The sequence below is a fragment of the Colletotrichum chrysophilum genome (assembly GCF_026319265.1).
Source record: "Colletotrichum chrysophilum strain AFK26 chromosome Unknown scaffold_43, whole genome shotgun sequence".
NCBI classification, from domain to species: Eukaryota; Fungi; Ascomycota; class Sordariomycetes; order Glomerellales; family Glomerellaceae; genus Colletotrichum; species Colletotrichum chrysophilum.
Genome location: NW_026517330.1, coordinates 281,424 through 298,283, shown reverse-complemented (window position 1 = coordinate 298,283; position 16,860 = coordinate 281,424). Strand labels below are relative to the sequence as shown.

Here is a 16,860-nt window from a genome sequence, read left to right as displayed (position 1 = left end):
TCCAGATCTTCGGGTAGTATCGTGAAGTTGCCAGCTGAGAGGGGACTCTGAGCGAGGAATTCGAACCGGTTCTAGCCTATCGGGTGCCCTCCAAACTGCGTGAAGGTCTCTATCAGCTGGATGGGTGCATTCAGACCCCTGTGTTCACGAACTGGGCGTCTTGCCACCGGGTCAAATGGCGTCAGGATCACCATGTAAGTCAACTGGGTACGGACTTGATATTCCTCGCTTAGATCATGGCCAGAATCTCAGAGACAGCGAACAGACGCTATGCTGATCTGCTCCTTGGAAATGCGAACTGCTTGTTGATCCAACTGTTTAAGGCTGAGAGCATCCCCCCAACTCTCGCAATCTGCGCAATCATCTCATCCGGCCTCTGGCCAAGAGCTGTGAAGGCGAACCGAAAACACGCCATGCGTGCAATTTGGGAGGTTGGCCGAGGCCTATCAGGCTGGCGCAGTGATGCCGTAGTATACCACCGCCAACGGCTCTGCCATTCGATACTTCTCGACTGATCCTTCAAGTGAGACGGCAGGAACTTTTGACGCTGCCAAGGAAGAACTTTCGAAGAACTTTCGTTGGGCTCACAAGACAAGAAGGAGACATACATGGAATAGTCCGAAAGAAGAACGCTTTCTATTACAGTAATGAAGCTAGCCACGAAGTACCAAAGAAATCTATAAGCTCATGTGTTCGACTACGAGAGAACCGTCTATTTGCACACTCGCTAAATTGGTGGCCGTTGTCCAACAGAGACATCGCCTCGATGGGATCCGTCAACGCCCAAACTCCATGCATACCACCCAACTGCAGCAACCCAAAGAGCAATTCAGACTGGCGGGCCAAAGGTTCCCCGGAAATCGTCCGGTTCTTATCTCGAGCCTGCCTGCATGGACCGAAGGATCGAACGGACCCCGGCAAACTCGAGCTCTTCCATAGTCTCCTCCCAAAGGCGCTCGGTGGCTGCCTTTCCCTTTGGTTCGTATAGCATGGAGGCGAATCTTGACAGCTCATGTTAGCTAAGTTCTTACTAACTTGGAAGGCAAACTTACGGAGAGATCTCCCAGTCCATGAGAAAGCTGCCATGGGTCTCTTCCCCTCTCACCACCGCGGCATTGACATAGGTTGATGCGGCTTTCTCGAGCGATCTTCCGGTAAGACCCTTGGCCGCTCCCATGAAAGCTTTCAATATACCGCTCAGGTTGGTGTGTAGATTCGTTCCCTTAGTCAAGCCTGGGTCGACAAGATTGACGACGACATCCTCCTTTCTCACGTAGTCGGCGAGTTTGATCATGAAGCACTGGCCGAGAATCTTCGAGTTCGGATATCGCTCGAGGTTGTTGAATGTCGCCTCGTCGTCAAACGCAGGCAAAAGAGGTACTTTGTCGGCTTCCTTGAAGTTGGCCATCAAGGATGTGCCCGAGTTGACGATGGATAGAGTCCGGGCCTTTCCATCGACCTTCTTTGCTTTCAGAACTGGAAGCAGAAGTATAGTTAGGAGTGCTGTTGACAAGTAGTTGACCTGAATTGACTCCTCATGGCCGTATCGCGAGAGCTGGAAATGCTCCTTCACGATGCCGGCGTTCAGGATGACGAAGTCGATGCGCGGAAGGGAAGAGGTACGCTCGACAAATTGTTGGATGGAATCGTATGACATCATGTCCAGAGGCCAAACTTCAATGTTGGCTGAAGGATGCGTCTGGCGTAACTTTGATGCGGCTTCCTCTCCCTTCTTCTGGGATCGTACAGCCATGATGAGATGGCTCAGCTTATGCTCCAGCAGCATCTCCGCGCAAGTCAAACCGATCCCGGCGTTGGAGCCTGTGATGATTGCAGTCTTTCCGGAGAGCGAGAGATCATTGGGAGGCATTTGCGGTTTGGCGCACATGGCCTTCACTGTCAAACCCATTGTGCCTGAGGTCAGGGGCGGGAGGTTGATGGAGCTCGTCATGATAAGAGGCAATGTGGTGGGCTGTATAGGTATGCGATATTTGCTGTAAGCTTTTGCTGGGGGAATTGCGATGTAAGTGTTCAATGTCGTCGTTGAAGGTGTGTTTGAGTCTTTCCATCTTGTCGTCTCAGTGGTGTTCTTATATTTTGAGGAAAGACATGAAGTCATCAGCACCTGTACATAATGAAGTTCGTCATTGCTTCGCCCATCCATTTTTGGGCATAAGTCTCTTGTTTTGCCCTTATGAAAAGACGTCGAATGATGACCTAAAGGGGTAAATGGTCATGCTCGGAAGCGTCACCGGGCCCGAGCCCGGGAGTCACCCAGTCCGACCGGCACCAAGCCCCACTTGATTGCGCCTTGATCCCGGAACAGCTCGGGGATACACCACGCGTGCTCCGGGCTTAACAAAAGGGTTTAAAAGCGGATACCCGTGTGTTTTTCCTCGATTGCTCTCCCATTTAAGTAATCTTATTGGGGAACGAATCCTCGCAGAAAGCCGCTAGGCCGGAAGAGGGCAACAATCGAGTGTCAGCATGGCTGGGCTTGTGGCGCTCAGCACCGGAGCGGGGTACGCGACTGCGTAGGCTTACGATGAGTGAAGGAACAGTAAGGATCCATTGGGCACGTGTCTTCGCACCAAACGGCTTTTGCTTCAGCCTACCTGTCTCTGAGACCTTAACTCCTCAGCTTCTTCATTGCATTCCCTTTTGGGTCAACAGTAGACTTCAACTCTTGGCCTACAGCTTTACTCCGGCCAGCGAGAGTCGGCCACTCATCTAAAACTTACACTTGCGGAATTAGCATTGCTCATCTCCGATAGCTTCAGGCACGCGCAACCCGACAGCAGCCGGAAGAAGTTCAGGTCAGGCGATCATCGCAGACAGCCTGGAAACCGCAGACTCTACGTATGTTGGGGCACTGCAGTGAGCTTGGCGGTCCATAATGGGAAAACAGAACGCCGGTGGTATGGCATTCTATGTCTGTCAACGTGTTCATGTCTGACTCGCTTCATCAGCGAACAAGGGGTTTGCCTTTGTCATCGCAGACTCAAATGGCAAGCCAAACTCGGGTGACCGCAAGTTGATCCGAAGCCATGTCATGCGAGGAAAGAACACACGCGCAACACGGCCGCGGGTCGTGCCGAACCGCGACAGGGCCCCAATAACTACGGACAGTGTTCAGACGTCAGATCCCGCGCCAACGGTGCCTCAGTCGACATGGAGCCCCCTGATGATAGAAGACCCTGCAAGCCCGAGTGATGAAGACGAACCGGAGGGTCTTCTGAGACTGTTGCGTACCCCTTTTGACGTCTTTGCTTGCCCATTTGCAGATGAGATTGACTCGAGCTCAAAAGAGATGTTATTCGAATGTATGTCGTCTTGGACCCCCCTTCCAATCAGATCCAGTCATACTCATTAATGCTTAGTCTATGCCATAATCAAGGAAGCCATGTACCCTGTTGAGTGGTGCGTTCGGTTTGACGCAAGCAAGACTCCGTGGTTCCATTGGCTGCTGGTGGATCCAGCCTATCTACACTCCGTCCTCTTCACTGTCGCGATGTTACATGACTGGCTTCTGGGAAGCAAGCGAAGCAAGAAAACCAACTACCATATCTGCAAGTCGTTGAACTATTTGAACGAGAACATTGCGTCCAAGGAAATGGCAATCGCCGACTCAACAGTAGCCACAATCGTGACTATGAGCATGGTGGCGGAGATGTTCGGAGATCATGCGGCATCAGCTGCGCATGTTGCTGGTCTCCGGCAAATAGTCAAGCTAAGAGGCGGGATTGAGAGCTTTAGGCATAACTTACAGCTCTTTGCAAAGATATGCCGGTGAGTCTATCATGTCCATTATCTCCATCCAGAAAGCTTACTCAGATCAGCGTTGATATCGGTTGGTCTCTCATCACGGGAGAAAGACCGGAGTACTTCAGCGATAACCTTTCCTACGAGCCGGCATTCGCCTCTACTCTAGGTCCTTCACCCGGGGGAGTTACACCCTCACAAGGGCCCTCTCCTATACGAAACTTTGTTGAGTCTCTTGATCTCCGACTGGGCTACATATTCCAAGATCTACAAGACTTTTCTGCCATGGTGAAAATCTTGTTCCGAAAACAGAAGATAGACCCTATCAAGTTTCAACAACTCATGACTTCCATCCAGTATCGGCTGCTCTACCTAGAGCTGGACAACAATACCGTGGCGGAAGCTTTGCGTCTGGCCATGCTCGGCTTCATTGCGACACTCTATCTCCACATTCTAGGTGCCAGATTGCGGTTCGTCTGGTTATCAAACAGGCTTCGGGAGACGCTACAGGCAGTCGACCTGTCGCGAGCGGAAACACCTTCATCGAGACTCCTACTAGCCTGGATACTAGTCATCGGGTCTACGGCCGTGTTCGATGACAACGACGATGTATGGCTGTTACCAAAGCTGGCTTCACTGCGCAATCCACTCGGAACAACCTGGCCAAAAGCAAAGGAGAATCTCGCAAAAGTCCTGTGGATTGATAACATCCACGATGCGAAGGGTGTGAATGTCTTCGAAAAGTTGGTGCTGCACGTGGCTCAAATCCCTTCTGCCAATGAGGGAGCCGAGTCGGAAGACGTCGACGTTCTTTTCGAACTTTCCGATCAATCCTATCAAGTCCTCCATCGCATGACTGCCGAAAAAGAACGCGTGTCAACATGATGGGTCGCATATCGGTGGTGCAGGTACGGCGCGCCATATTCGGCGACCCTGCAGCGTTTCTGCAACTTGCCGTTGCAATATCGACTCTTCAGCGGCACTGATAACCCACTTGAGAAAAGACCTCGCAGACTGGGTACCGTTTGACTTCCAAAGTCCCTTTTCAGAGTGCATCTCCGGCATGATATGTTGGACCAACGGGAGAGCGGGGCTGCTTGGCGGGTAAACTGGTGCCTGGTTAGAACGAGCTTTTGCTTTCAATTGCGGTTTCTTTCGGTCGCAAATACATCGAGCGTTTGGAGTATGCCTTTCAAAGCCTAGTATAATATAATACATCGACTGCCAATATGTCGCGGCATCTGGCGCCTTGTCAATGGAATCTCTCAATTTGAGCAGCATGCGCAGCTGACGTGAGCGGCATTAGCCCCTCGGCAACCTTGCTGCAAGTGTCACGATCCACTTCACGCTCAACCATAGCGATTGGGCTTCTCGGTTCTTCAAGAGGAGCATCCGTCACACTTCACATTCAAGGGTCCGGAAGACCCCTGTTCCAACACGTCGGGGTCTGGGCCGACCTGCGTTGGAGTGAGGGGTCTGGTGGATTGATTAAGAGTCCAGGCTGTAAATAAAAGCAGGCTACCCTCTCATTGAAGGAATCTGCAACAGAAACTTGGCGCACACAGATATCGACGAGACCAATCATGATGGCATCGCTTGAAGCAACCGGTGAATTCCGTATCTCCAACCCCGAGGGGTCAACACGAGAACAGATCGCGAAAGATGCGCCCCAGTTTCAAGACTTTGCCGAGAAGTATCCCGAGTTACCCATATACACACCCTCGTCAGAATCCTACGTGATCGTGAGGCCATTTTACAATGGCGCAGCGACAAAGCAGCCTCTAGCGATCCTCAGACCAAGAACAGACGCCGAGGTCGCCGCCGTGGTTAAAGAAGCAAAGGCTCAGAACCTGCCCTTCGGTATTAGAGCTGGCGGACACGACCTTAGCTTCACACAAAATCAAGGGAAAGATGGCATCATGATCGATCTCCGCGCCCTTGACAGCGCCGTCGTCGCTGAGGACAGGAAGTCGGTCCGTGTCGGCGGCGGTATCATAGGCCTCGCCCTGTCAAAGTTCCTTCATGAACACAAACTCCTGACGCCTCACGGATGGTGTTCGGGCGTTGGAATCGCGGGCTGGGCCATGGGCGGCGGATACGGGTACTCCAGCGCCTTCTATGGCCTTGGTGTTGACCAGATTCTGGGGGCCCGATTGGTCCTCGCGAGCGGCGAGGTGGTCGACACTGACCAGCACCCTAACGGAAAGGAGTTGCTCTGGGCACTTCGCGGTGCGGGCAATGGCAACTTCGGTATCGTGGTCGAACTTCGACTCAAGGTGTATCCTGAGACGGCCTGCTTGGGTGGTCTCGTAGGATTCCCGAACTCTGAGACCGGCCAGGTCTTGAACAAATTTAGCGAGATGGAGAAAGATTTGCCTATTAATACCGCGGCAGAGATTACTCACATGGCGATGCCAGGCGTTGGGCCCGTCCTGAGTTTCTTCCTCGTATGGACACCTACAGATGGTAACCTCGATGAAGGCTGGGAGTTTCATCGTAAGATCAAGTCTCTTGGAACAGTCCTCTTGGACACTGTAGCAGAAAGTATGTCGCATCCTGGCCTGTTGTTTACAACAAGCGCTGACACCCACAGCTACCGATTACGGATTCTTCAGCTCCTTCCCCAACCCATCGGGCACTCATTACTACCCACGAGTGTGTACTATCGAGTACATGACACCGGAAATCAACAACATCATCGCCGCCAATCCTCCTCCTGGGCCATGGTGCGCGAACGTCATTCACAGCGCTCACGGCAGGGTCCTGGAACCGAACCCGGAGGCGTGCTACCCGCTGCGGAAGCGCCACCGTATCTTCAACCCGAACGCCGGTGTTCAGGATGCTCAGGGTGAAACCACGGAATTCGAAGGCTACAAAGAGTGGAATGACGGTCTTATAGCCAAGTTGAAGGAAAAGGGTCTGACCCTGCCCTACGGCTACCGCAATTTGTCCCCCGGATCGGACATAGATTGGGTGGCTACTTACGGAGAGGAGACGCTGGAGAGGTTGAAGGGGGTTAAGAACAAGTTCGACCCTGAGAACGTCTTCAGGACGGGATATCCGCGGTTGGAGCTGTTGTGATGTCGGGCGTTCAGCCGCCGACGGGACGACTGCTGTGTGGCCTCCTCGGGCCGAGGAATTGGTCGAGCATCGTTCCGACCAAGACATTCCATTCCACATGAATAAACAGAGTTCTAATTCACCAAGGTTTGATCGACGCTATTGGCAGTTAATGAGAAGATCATCTGACGAGTTGGCGCAATGTCACATCTTATCTGTCTTCAATGCTGCGTTCGTGAGCAAAGTGTCCAAGACCAGTTATTCAACAGCTCTGCAAGGTTGTTGGGTGCATCTCAAAGGCATAAATACCCAACGCGGAAACCCTGGGGAGTGGAATGTCCCTGGATGTCTCGGAAGGCGATCTGGGATCTGGCTGATCTGGGCCGAGACCGCGTTCGGCAGTCGTCTGAACGTTGCCCGGAGGTGGTGAGGCTGTAACTCGATGATGAGTTGGCGTTCAGCGAGTAATTGGGGGCCGGAAAGGGACTTTGAGGAGCCGCAAACGGCCAACAACCGTTGCGGTTCGCTCCTCCTACGCTCTTATTGGTTTCCGGAATCTCCTCCGTGAAGCCTCACCTTGCGGGGAACTCTCGAATGTTTTACACGCGCCCGTCGACGATCCCCTGAATCTAGCAGGAAGTGGCCTTCCGTGAAAGCATTGCGAAGCCTCGTGCCGAGTTCTTGTCCAGATTCTCAGCCGAACTTCTGTGTCCTAGACATATTCTGGTAGCGATGATTGGGTTCCGACTAGCCGAAGACGAGCTGCAATCTGGGCGACCTGACGATCGTCATGGACCTCAAGGTCACCCCGCAGGCGGCCACTCCCGCCGGCGAGCGGCGCAGCATCATAAGTCTTCCTTCCGATAAGCTTCATCTACCAGAAGCCCAGACGATAGTGTGTGCTTCGATCGAGGGCCGAAGAGTGCGGAGCTTTCGGGCCCGCAATTGGGCTTGCGTCGATGCACCGTCCCGGCACAGAAACGGTGCAAAGAACGGCAGCCGGACCGATCTCTGGCAATCGACCACGGGAAGAATCATCAACGGGTTTGGGCGCGCAAGGTCGGCAAGTGGGACACAAGGTTCAAGACCACGATGCAGCATAAGCAACAAGCGCCTCCTGGTTTCCTCTTTCAGCCTGTCTCTGCTTAGTCTCAGCTTAGTTGGGAAACTGGTCTCAACGCCGGCGACGGGAGATGCGGCCGGCCTAGGTTGAATCTGGCATTGGCATGCTCGCGATTGACGATTTGGGCAGGTGAGTTGGTGCGCTAGACAACTGGACAGCGAATAATTCACCGCCCGTTTGAGTCCAGACCATCAATTGAAGCTTCGAATGCCGATATACCGATCGCGTCGGCCCCTTCGGTCGCGTGCTGAATGACGTTGCTGGCCCTTTGCATTGGGCCGACCGATTCAGTGACCGGCGGCACTAGGGCGGTGGGTGAGTTGAAAACAACGAATGTTGGTCTTCATCACGATCTTGCAATCGTGGAAGCCGAAAGAAAACGCGCTCAGACCCGACATGTCGGCATTGATTGTTTCCAACGTGTCCCAGTAGACGGTACACGACTGAAGGGTGGGGGGCGAAGAAGAATAGAAAACAAGAAAGCTCTGGAAACCAACAATCAAGTCAGTTGCGGCAGGCAATTGCAGGAATTTTCAGGAGGTTCTTCTCCGGACAACCTGACGATCCCCGCGGCATACACCGGGTGGATAGCATGGGATTTCTTCAGATCGAGATTTGAAAAGTCCATCGGAGTTTGCCCCGCCCGCTAAGAGAACCCCGAAGGTCGTGCGCGGCCTAGCATTAGTAAACCAAGATGATGGGTTGCAATAGTGCGGCTCCCGACGGGGTGACTCAGGAACAGTTTGTAATGCCAGGTCGAGGAGATGGTCCCGTCGTCCAATAATGGCGCGTGTGACGTTGTGCTGGAAGATCTTCACGGGGCGATAAAGCTCATGTGCTTGTTTGTTGAGTTTTCGAGACAGTACGTGTGCGATGGAAAGCTCTCCGAAAGACCTCTATTGGCAGGATATGTGGCTCAAGGGTGCTGAATGTGCCACATAGACCAGGGTATTCGCCACTCAAAGCCACAATTCTTGACTAACAGGGTGGAAAGCTCCAATCATTTGGCACGTTCGGGAACTCGGGAAACGTGGACAGTTGCTTGGCTGCTCTGTGGAGGGTGGCAGAAAACAGGCGAGTTGCACAACTTGCGTGGGATGATGGGAGCAAGAGGTGGGGATGCCACGGGAATGGGAAACACCTCGTGGAGCGGTGTCTTGTGAGGGGTGTCTAATGTGCCTGGAAACACTGGGAACACTAGGAAGACTGGGCACACGATTCCATTCTAGTGGCATGTTAGTGCGTGAACTGGTGCCGCCAGAGCTGGGCCATTAAGAAGTTCCCGGCCGATCAGCCACGGGCTCCCCATTCCATCCATTGCTTGGTCAATGTCCAACAATGTGTGGGGAAGAGACTGACCGTTGAGAGAGGCCGACGGTCCGGATGGATTTCCGGGCGGTGGCGGCCCAATGAGTTGCGCCATGTTGTCCGGAGGTTATCTCCGGGGCCCCTCCCTTGGTACGACGAAAGCAGGACGTCGAGATGGCGTTGGAGGGACATCAGTCGTCATTGTACAGTGTTAGCTGACAAGCTGCTGCCCCTCTTCCCATTTCTGCCTCTGGAACTGTTCCATGTGCTTTTGGACCGTCCTAATGGCCTGGAAGTGGCTTGGTCCTGCACGGGTACGCGGTCTTTTCAAGCGCGGCACGGCATGTCTAGTATCTCGATGAGGGATGCCCATCCACAAGCCCCCTCGGCATTGTGGCTGCTCATGCTCCTCGACCTTGTTGAGATTCAATTGTGCTACCTGATTGGTCCTATCCCTTGTACGGTATCACTCCTCAAGCCCAGATTCGATCTAGTTGGCAAAGGCCTGCCTGTCCACCACCGTGTTGAGCTACTGTCCTGCCTGTTCTTGTGTGTCGTGTTCGTCCCAGGCAAAAGACCGGACTTGGAGTGCTGGTCCTGCTCCCCGCGAAGGGCTTGTATAAAGTACCCAGGACCTCCTCTTTTCGCCCCCTTCGCAATGCCATATATATATGTTCGCCAATCTACAGCCATTTTAGCCTGGGAATTGAATGCTGCTTGATTTACATATACAATTTCTCGAGTACTCCATTCCATATCCTTGGCAACCTACAAAGCACGGCCACACTCAGAGCGACGCTATTCCGAGCCCCGAACCTAGCCAACCACATCCTGACAGGCCAAGATACCCTGGTAAACCTTCTCTGCCCCGGCGCAACATCACAAGCCACAGAGCTCAGCAACCATGGATTCAGGCTCAGCAGGTGTGAGTACACTTCAAAGTGGGTTGTCGAGTAGCGCATTCAACGATCTGCTCTCTGACTCTTTCGCCATCCCGACAGACATATATACCACGCAACAACAAATACAACAACCTCAATCAGACCATCAACAAGCGGACTGTTTCTTCCAGCGACAACTGAATATCAAGAGAGAAAATGAAGCTTCCAACACTACGCCACAGTTCTTCGTCGCGCCCTCGGCCCTGACTTCAGCACCCGACGCGGCGTCAATCATTTCCGACAGCACATCGTCCCCCTCAACACGGAGCTCTCATGTGTGGCAGGACTCGCCTGCAACCAACTCTTTGTTGTCGCCAGTGAGCTCCGTACTGTCGCCGCCGAATTCGACCATCAAGTCTCCTCCAGTCGACCCCTTGATCATTAGCCCCGAGCAAGAGACGAAACCCCTGCCGGCGGAAGCAATCGAGTCGCCAAAGAGGCGGCGCGGCAGACCTCGTATCGCAGAACCCAAGGCACGAGCGGCAGACGCGCCAGCGACGACGACATCATCGACGGGAGCAAAGGTGCAGAAGAAGTCCGCAGCCGCGCGACGCGCTTCGACGGCATCCGTGAGCGGCGCCGACGATACTAAGGCTCCCAAAACAACCGAAGATAAGAAGAACCGCATCCGCGCCCGCAACAGAGAGGCGGCGTACAAGTGCCGGCAAAAGAAGCAGAAGGGCATCGAGGAGCTGCAGTCGCAGGAGGTTGTTGCGGAAAATGTGAACAAGAGCCTGCACGCCGAGGCGTCTCTACTGCGGAGCGAAATCTTGATGCTGAAGAATATGGTCCTTCAGCATGGTGGATGTGGATGTTCTTTCATCGAAGAATATATCTCGGGCGCTGCGCAGAACTTGGTCTCGTCCAGTATGGTGGCGAATGCGACAACAACCAATGCGGGAGCAGCGATGAACAACACAGCAGCCGGAGGAGATTCATCAATGGACTGGGACATGTTCGACAATGATGAGCGGAAATCCGAAATATCAGCACTAGGTTCCGACGATGGGTTCTCGATGCTCGACGATGCCTCCATCGCTCATGGCGGCAGAGCTCAATCGCAGGAGTTCATGATGGCTTAGGAGGATGAACGGAGGAGAGGAATTATCGACTTGCGCCAGCTCATCTCATTAGCTTGGCAGGTCTTCAGAGATTCTTGAGGACAAAAAGCGGCGAAGTCCGGAAGGCCGGCAAGAAAAGTTTGCTACCAAAATCACATCTGTAGCTAGGGCGTTTGGAATTGCGACATTCAGCGTGGGCGTCTTGGAGAGGATTGTTTCTACACAGGACCAGGGCCTCATGGCTTAGCACTGGGATATGAATTAACGAGATCAATGACTTGAATCCTGCGTCCTTCCATCAATTGTGCTTAGCTGGCAGTCAACCAGTTGATGTTACCTATACTCAAATCTTCAGCGGTGCTTAAAGCCGCCGCGCCGGACGACGGACCACGGAGACCCGATCGACTCAATTGACAACCGTGAACGACGGCTAAGCGGCGCAGACGCTATGGATACACTCAACGAACATGGTGTGTCCTGGGACCGCATCCATCTCTGTCAGCCAAGTGCAGACGCGCTACGCGAATCATTCGAGAGTTTTCGATGGCAGGTCGCCGCGGGGAGTGGGATAACGAATACTGCCTCATCTCTCGTGCGGCACTTGGGGCGCGCGGGGCGCGCGGAGGCATAGAATAGACCCGACAGGTTTCTGTTTCGGATAGGTTCCCATCGTGAACACCATTTCGCAATAGCCCTATGAAGACGCACGTGCTGAGTCGTCGTTCACGAAAGGGCGTTCGACCGTGTCAGTTGGACTGGTGTGTCTTGAGGGACTTGAAACCTCGAGTAGCTCCGATGCCCGAGCAGATAACACCAAAGGCTCGCCCATACCAAGGGCTACTGAGTTCATCGTCAAGGATTTTTTTGTCTGACTGGGCGTGATTTTTTCGCTGTTCTCGACTTTGTGTGCCTTCAGACGTGCGCGAAGTCAAAACCCGGCCACTACTTGGGACAACACTTAGGTAATGGGCGCAGAACCAACAGGTTTTCGAGTGTTGGAGATGGAGGCAGCCATCAAGATTACGAGTTGGTGTGATAACATGAAGTACACTGACACCATGACTCCGCCAAGAGCTTGCTAAGCATGTCAACGCAGATCATCTCATAATCACACATGCTGTCGTTAACATTACGGCCACCGGTCGTCACAGTCGCATACAGCAGGGTCCATCTCCACATTTCACCTGCAGCATCTCAGCATGTGTTCGACAAAATGGTGGTTCCATCCTACATCTAGACCCCGCCCCGAGGGTCTTTGGATTCGCCACCATGGCGTCCCCTGGACCAACAATCCCACGTTTTGAGTGGGTACGGAGTAGCACATCATTCTGCAAGGACCTTTCCATGTCAGTTCCCCGAGCAGCGGGAGGAGTAGGGTCGCTTTAAGCTTTTTGGAAACTCGCAAGTGCCGCGCCACGAAACTCTGACAGCTGGATGTGGACTTGTAAGGTGAGACGCGGGCTACCGCTCAGCGGCAGCTCAAAGTTCACGAAACTATCATTGGCCGCTTTATCATTTGCTCTAATACTCTACGACGGAAGTATGCTGCCGTTAGCGGAACTTCTATCCGCCCTCAGTCGGTATACAGTGGTGTAGTTGATGGAGCGCATCCATCCTCACATGTTCGGCGAATCATCCCATCTGACTGTGCCATGTGCCCTCCCGTCATCTTGGGGCTGCCAAGTGGCTTCGATTTGCCATGGGATTATGCGACCAAAAGCCTCGCTGGACCTAGGTGTTTGTGAACAGTTGGCTTTTCCAATTCCGTGTAACCGATTTGCTGACTTTTGATAAGCGCTCTGTGATACATCCCTATCCTATGCAAGACACATGGCATCGTCTACTACATATTTCCGGACGTTGATCATTCCCGTATTCTCCGCTCAATCCGAGCTTCTCGGAAGGTACATCCCAGTACCCGAAGAGTTTCCTCTAGCGAGACAGCCCGGCAAACTGTGCCATACCTGCGGCCAAAGGCTTTGAAGGTTTCTATGTGCGTGGCAGAGGCAAGGAGTGGCCGAGGCGGACAGCTCCTCATCAGGCAATATCCTTCACCAGGCGTAATTTGTGTCCGCCCCATGGAGCTCCGTCTGTTTCTCCCCTCCCAGTCGCTAAAGTCTAAGCTCGAGGCATCATGGACGGCTCTCAGAGGGAATAGACGCGCCTAGTGGATCCAACCTGTTCATGATTAAGGTGCAGTTGCAAGGTTTGGGTGGCCTATAAGCCTGTGATCAGCCGCTTTCTAACTAGTCTTGCGGTTCTCAATGCCACCCCATTCCGCTCCGCGTACGCCATGCGCCAGCCCGGCAGCCACGCAGTAGTTCCATCGGCGGCATCATGTCGACGCCAATACTACCAGTCTACTTCGAGTTGAGCTGGTCGATTCTCAGCACCATCGGCGCTGCGAACGTGTTCTTCGGGCTCCTCATCGTCGGAATCACGACCTTTTCTCAGATCACTGTGGTACCGATCATCTCATCCGCGGCGGGAGCCATCGCAAACGGTCTTTGCTACTACGCATATTATGACGAAGGGTATGGGCTGAAGAACAAGGCAGCTGCTTCAGCGTTCGGGGATCTCTTCTGGCTGGTTCGTCTTTGGAGAAATGGAACAACGCCGTGGACCAGACTAACGACCGCGGCAGATACAGGAGGTCGGGCTGTCGTTTTATAGCTACGTGCTCCTGCGCAGGATACTGAAGGATCGGGGGTGGATGATCTTCAACAGCCTATTTTGGATCATTATCGCCGCCCTCGTTGCGCTCCGGATCATGATCGCCACCTCACGCATCAAATTCATCCTGCGAGGAAACACGAATCTGCAGAGCACGGTGAATAATCTCCACATCGCCTACTTCGTCCTCATCGCAACGTTGGAATGCGTGAGCGCCTTCTTCCTACTGAAGACGTTTGCCGAGGTCAAATCGACGTCGATTCGAGCGGCATTGAAAGGTGGTCTGTTCAAGTACCTCATGAGGAGTACCGAGGTCCGACTTGCGACGCTTGCCATCCTCGGAACGATGAGAGCCATCACGTACTCATTTCAGATGACGGCTCAGAGCGCGACAAATGCCGCGAGCCAGTTAGATCGATTTGCGTACACATTGGAATGTCTATTCCCCGTCGTCATGTTGTAAGTCGAAGGCCTCTCCGCTATGCGTGAGATTTGTACACTAATGAGCGGCACTCAGCATCGATGTACTGGCATCCAACCTGGTCTTCACAACACAGGTGTACGATCCGACTTGTCCAAGCCGCCCAGTATTACGAGGATTCACCTCGGGCCGGAAGCCAGAGGACTGGGATCCGGCGACGCAGCAAAGCGAGAGGGTGGTGGAGGTCCGTGGCGGCAAGCGGACGAGTTCGCAGGTGAATATACTCAGCAGCAGTGGGCATTCGAGATCCGACGTCGATCTTGAGCGGATAGAAACACCAAAACCTCTGGGAGGAATCAGCAAGACGGTCGAGTTTAGTGTATGGCGCTCTGATCCGGTAAATCAGCAACGGCCGATTCATGTTATGACATCGCCATGACAGGAGTCTAGGGTTTTAGGGGCAGTTCGAAGATACCACGAGACTAATGAGAAAACATTTCATATGGCCGCAGTGACCCTCGTAGTCCATCATGTTCAATGTACAGCAAATTTTGATGTCGTACCCTGCCGTGTGATGCGAACACTGGGCTGTAATGATACCAGCTGAATGGTACGCGCTAGGAAGCGCCCGCAGGACCAAATCAGACGACATGTAGATCATTCGGTTGGTGCTGGCATCTAGAAGGGATCCATTCAGCCAAGACTAGCGGGAGAAAAATCTGGCTTCTTCAGCGGAAGATGGCCGTAGAAATGGGTGAACGGCGTTTGGAAACGGCGCCAGCTGTGCCAAGCGCTACAATTGTTTCACGAGGTCGAACGGGCCTGTGCCGGGGCAGAATAATACATCAGACTGAGCATCCTACCGGGGTTAAGAGGTTTGGTTACAGCCGGTCGGCGTCAGCAGCCCGTATCCGACGGGTGTTCAAATACTTAGCATCATGTGGGAAATTGAAACAGAATCCAGTATGAGAATCTCGTGCTGATATTGAAGGGTATCTCAAAATACTAGTCATTACTCATTGCCTGAATCTCAGGGCGCATAGCTGAGCACGCTCATGTCTCGGACTGTGCCCTGCCTTTCATCGTAGCCCTCCATATCGTAATATGGCATACCGAACTGCTGACCTCCGAACATCTCCATGCCCGGTTGAATCGTGGGTGGTCCCGACGTAGCATAGGGGTCTATCCCAAACGCCGGATCAGAGGATTTCTCGGGCCCTTGTGACTGAGCAGACGGGTCCTGGGATAAGAAATCAAAGTTGAAATCCGGGATCGCGGGGTCACCGCCGAAAATCTCCAACGGGTCTGGCATCTCCGGTGTCGTGCCAGCAGTGGTCATCGTCGACGGCGACGTATCCGTCGCGGTGAACGAGACGAAGTCAGAACTCGAAATGTAGCCGGCGCTCGGTGACGGCCCTTCGGTGTCTCTCTCTTGGGTCTCAATCTGCTGGTAGCTCTTGAACAAGGAAAGTTGCAAGTTGCGTGCGATCTCAATGACCTTTTGCTTCATCCCTTCCTCGACGAAGCTTAACTGCTGCTCGACTTCCTTCTCGAGCTGTCGGCGGACCTGGGTAGGGAGTTCGCGACGGAGGTAATCCTCGTATCCGCCTAGATTCGTCTGGGAGTCCTCTGTATTATAGTCTGGAGCTTGTCAGCTTTTGAGTCCTATTGGCAGCTACGAGATAATTGACTCACATGGGGACGGGATCTCTCGCTCTCTGACGTCTGGGAAGAGAATGCTGTAGACCTGGGTCCACTTCTCGGCTTCGGTGAGCTCTTTACCGCTGGTCTTCTTTCGCGACCGAAGCTTCTTTTCTTGATCTTGGGTGATGCCGTCCAACACCTCCGTTTCCTTGACTTCACATGGAGTAGGCAAGCGAGCGTGGGCTTGCAGGTCTGCTTGAGTCTCAAACGGCTGAGAGCAACGCGGGCATGAGAACTTGGGGAGTGAGTGCTTGCGGTATATGTGCTCCCTGTATCGTGCATTAGCTCCCCGTCTGAGTGTTGCGGTGGCAAAGACTTACTTGATGCGATGAACGTGATCCCACCCCGGACCACAGCAGGGACGCTGGTTCTTATACTTGCGCGGGTTGTGCTTGAAGAAAGGACAAGCCAGCTTCGCACCGCTGACTTCGTCCTCCTGAACCTTGGGAAGCTTGGCGCGAGGCGGACGATTCCCATCTCCATCCCTATCCTTTCCTTCTTCGTCTTCGTTTCCGTTGTCCTTGTCATCCAATCTGCTGCGCTTTGATGCCAACAATCTCCCTTCGCGGCCCGGTAGATCCGGCTTTCTGTACACGCGTCTGTTCGACACCACTGCGCGCCGTTGCGGTAGGCATGCTTCAGAAAGCTCGCGCGAGCGCAGAGAGTCGCTGCGATCAGGCGTTGGTCTTAGTGCTACGTCCTCATTGGTTCTGGCTATCTGATCCGATAAGGCATCGTCCCCGGATTGCATGTCACGATAAACCATGGCTAATGGATGGCGTATTCGTGCCGATGCTCGTGGTTCAG

The 16,860-nt window shown here is 53.4% G+C and overlaps 6 protein-coding genes across 6 annotated transcripts; 4 read left to right on the top strand and 2 right to left on the bottom strand.

Moving 5' to 3' along the window:
• Positions 1 to 871: 871 nt before the first annotated feature.
• On the bottom strand, positions 872 to 1,909 carry COL26b_006083 (uncharacterized protein; the record flags this gene model as incomplete). Its single annotated transcript, XM_053178909.1, has 2 exons — positions 872 to 1,001; positions 1,053 to 1,909. The coding sequence occupies 2 exons, from the start codon at positions 1,907 to 1,909 to the stop codon at positions 872 to 874; spliced, it is 987 nt and encodes a 328-aa protein (XP_053037216.1).
• A 1,602-nt stretch (positions 1,910 to 3,511) lies between these two features.
• On the top strand, positions 3,512 to 4,647 carry COL26b_006082 (uncharacterized protein; the record flags this gene model as incomplete). Its single annotated transcript, XM_053178908.1, has 2 exons — positions 3,512 to 3,789; positions 3,822 to 4,647. The coding sequence occupies 2 exons, from the start codon at positions 3,512 to 3,514 to the stop codon at positions 4,645 to 4,647; spliced, it is 1,104 nt and encodes a 367-aa protein (XP_053037215.1).
• A 698-nt stretch (positions 4,648 to 5,345) lies between these two features.
• COL26b_006081 (uncharacterized protein) lies at positions 5,346 to 6,843 on the top strand (the record flags this gene model as incomplete). Its single annotated transcript, XM_053178907.1, has 2 exons — positions 5,346 to 6,306; positions 6,356 to 6,843. The coding sequence occupies 2 exons, from the start codon at positions 5,346 to 5,348 to the stop codon at positions 6,841 to 6,843; spliced, it is 1,449 nt and encodes a 482-aa protein (XP_053037214.1).
• Positions 6,844 to 10,157: 3,314 nt separating this feature from the next.
• COL26b_006080 (uncharacterized protein) lies at positions 10,158 to 11,276 on the top strand (the record flags this gene model as incomplete). Its single annotated transcript, XM_053178906.1, has 2 exons — positions 10,158 to 10,178; positions 10,326 to 11,276. 2 exons carry the CDS (start codon positions 10,158 to 10,160, stop codon positions 11,274 to 11,276), a joined length of 972 nt encoding a protein of 323 aa, XP_053037213.1.
• Positions 11,277 to 13,592: 2,316 nt separating this feature from the next.
• Positions 13,593 to 14,391, top strand: COL26b_006079 (uncharacterized protein; the record flags this gene model as incomplete). The annotated part of the gene is made up of 2 exons (XM_053178905.1): positions 13,593 to 13,844; positions 13,900 to 14,391. The coding sequence occupies 2 exons, from the start codon at positions 13,593 to 13,595 to the stop codon at positions 14,389 to 14,391; spliced, it is 744 nt and encodes a 247-aa protein (XP_053037212.1).
• A 988-nt stretch (positions 14,392 to 15,379) lies between these two features.
• COL26b_006078 (uncharacterized protein) lies at positions 15,380 to 16,819 on the bottom strand (the record flags this gene model as incomplete). The annotated part of the gene is made up of 3 exons (XM_053178904.1): positions 15,380 to 15,990; positions 16,045 to 16,322; positions 16,374 to 16,819. 3 exons carry the CDS (start codon positions 16,817 to 16,819, stop codon positions 15,380 to 15,382), a joined length of 1,335 nt encoding a protein of 444 aa, XP_053037211.1.
• Between the last annotated feature and the right edge of the window lie 41 nt (positions 16,820 to 16,860).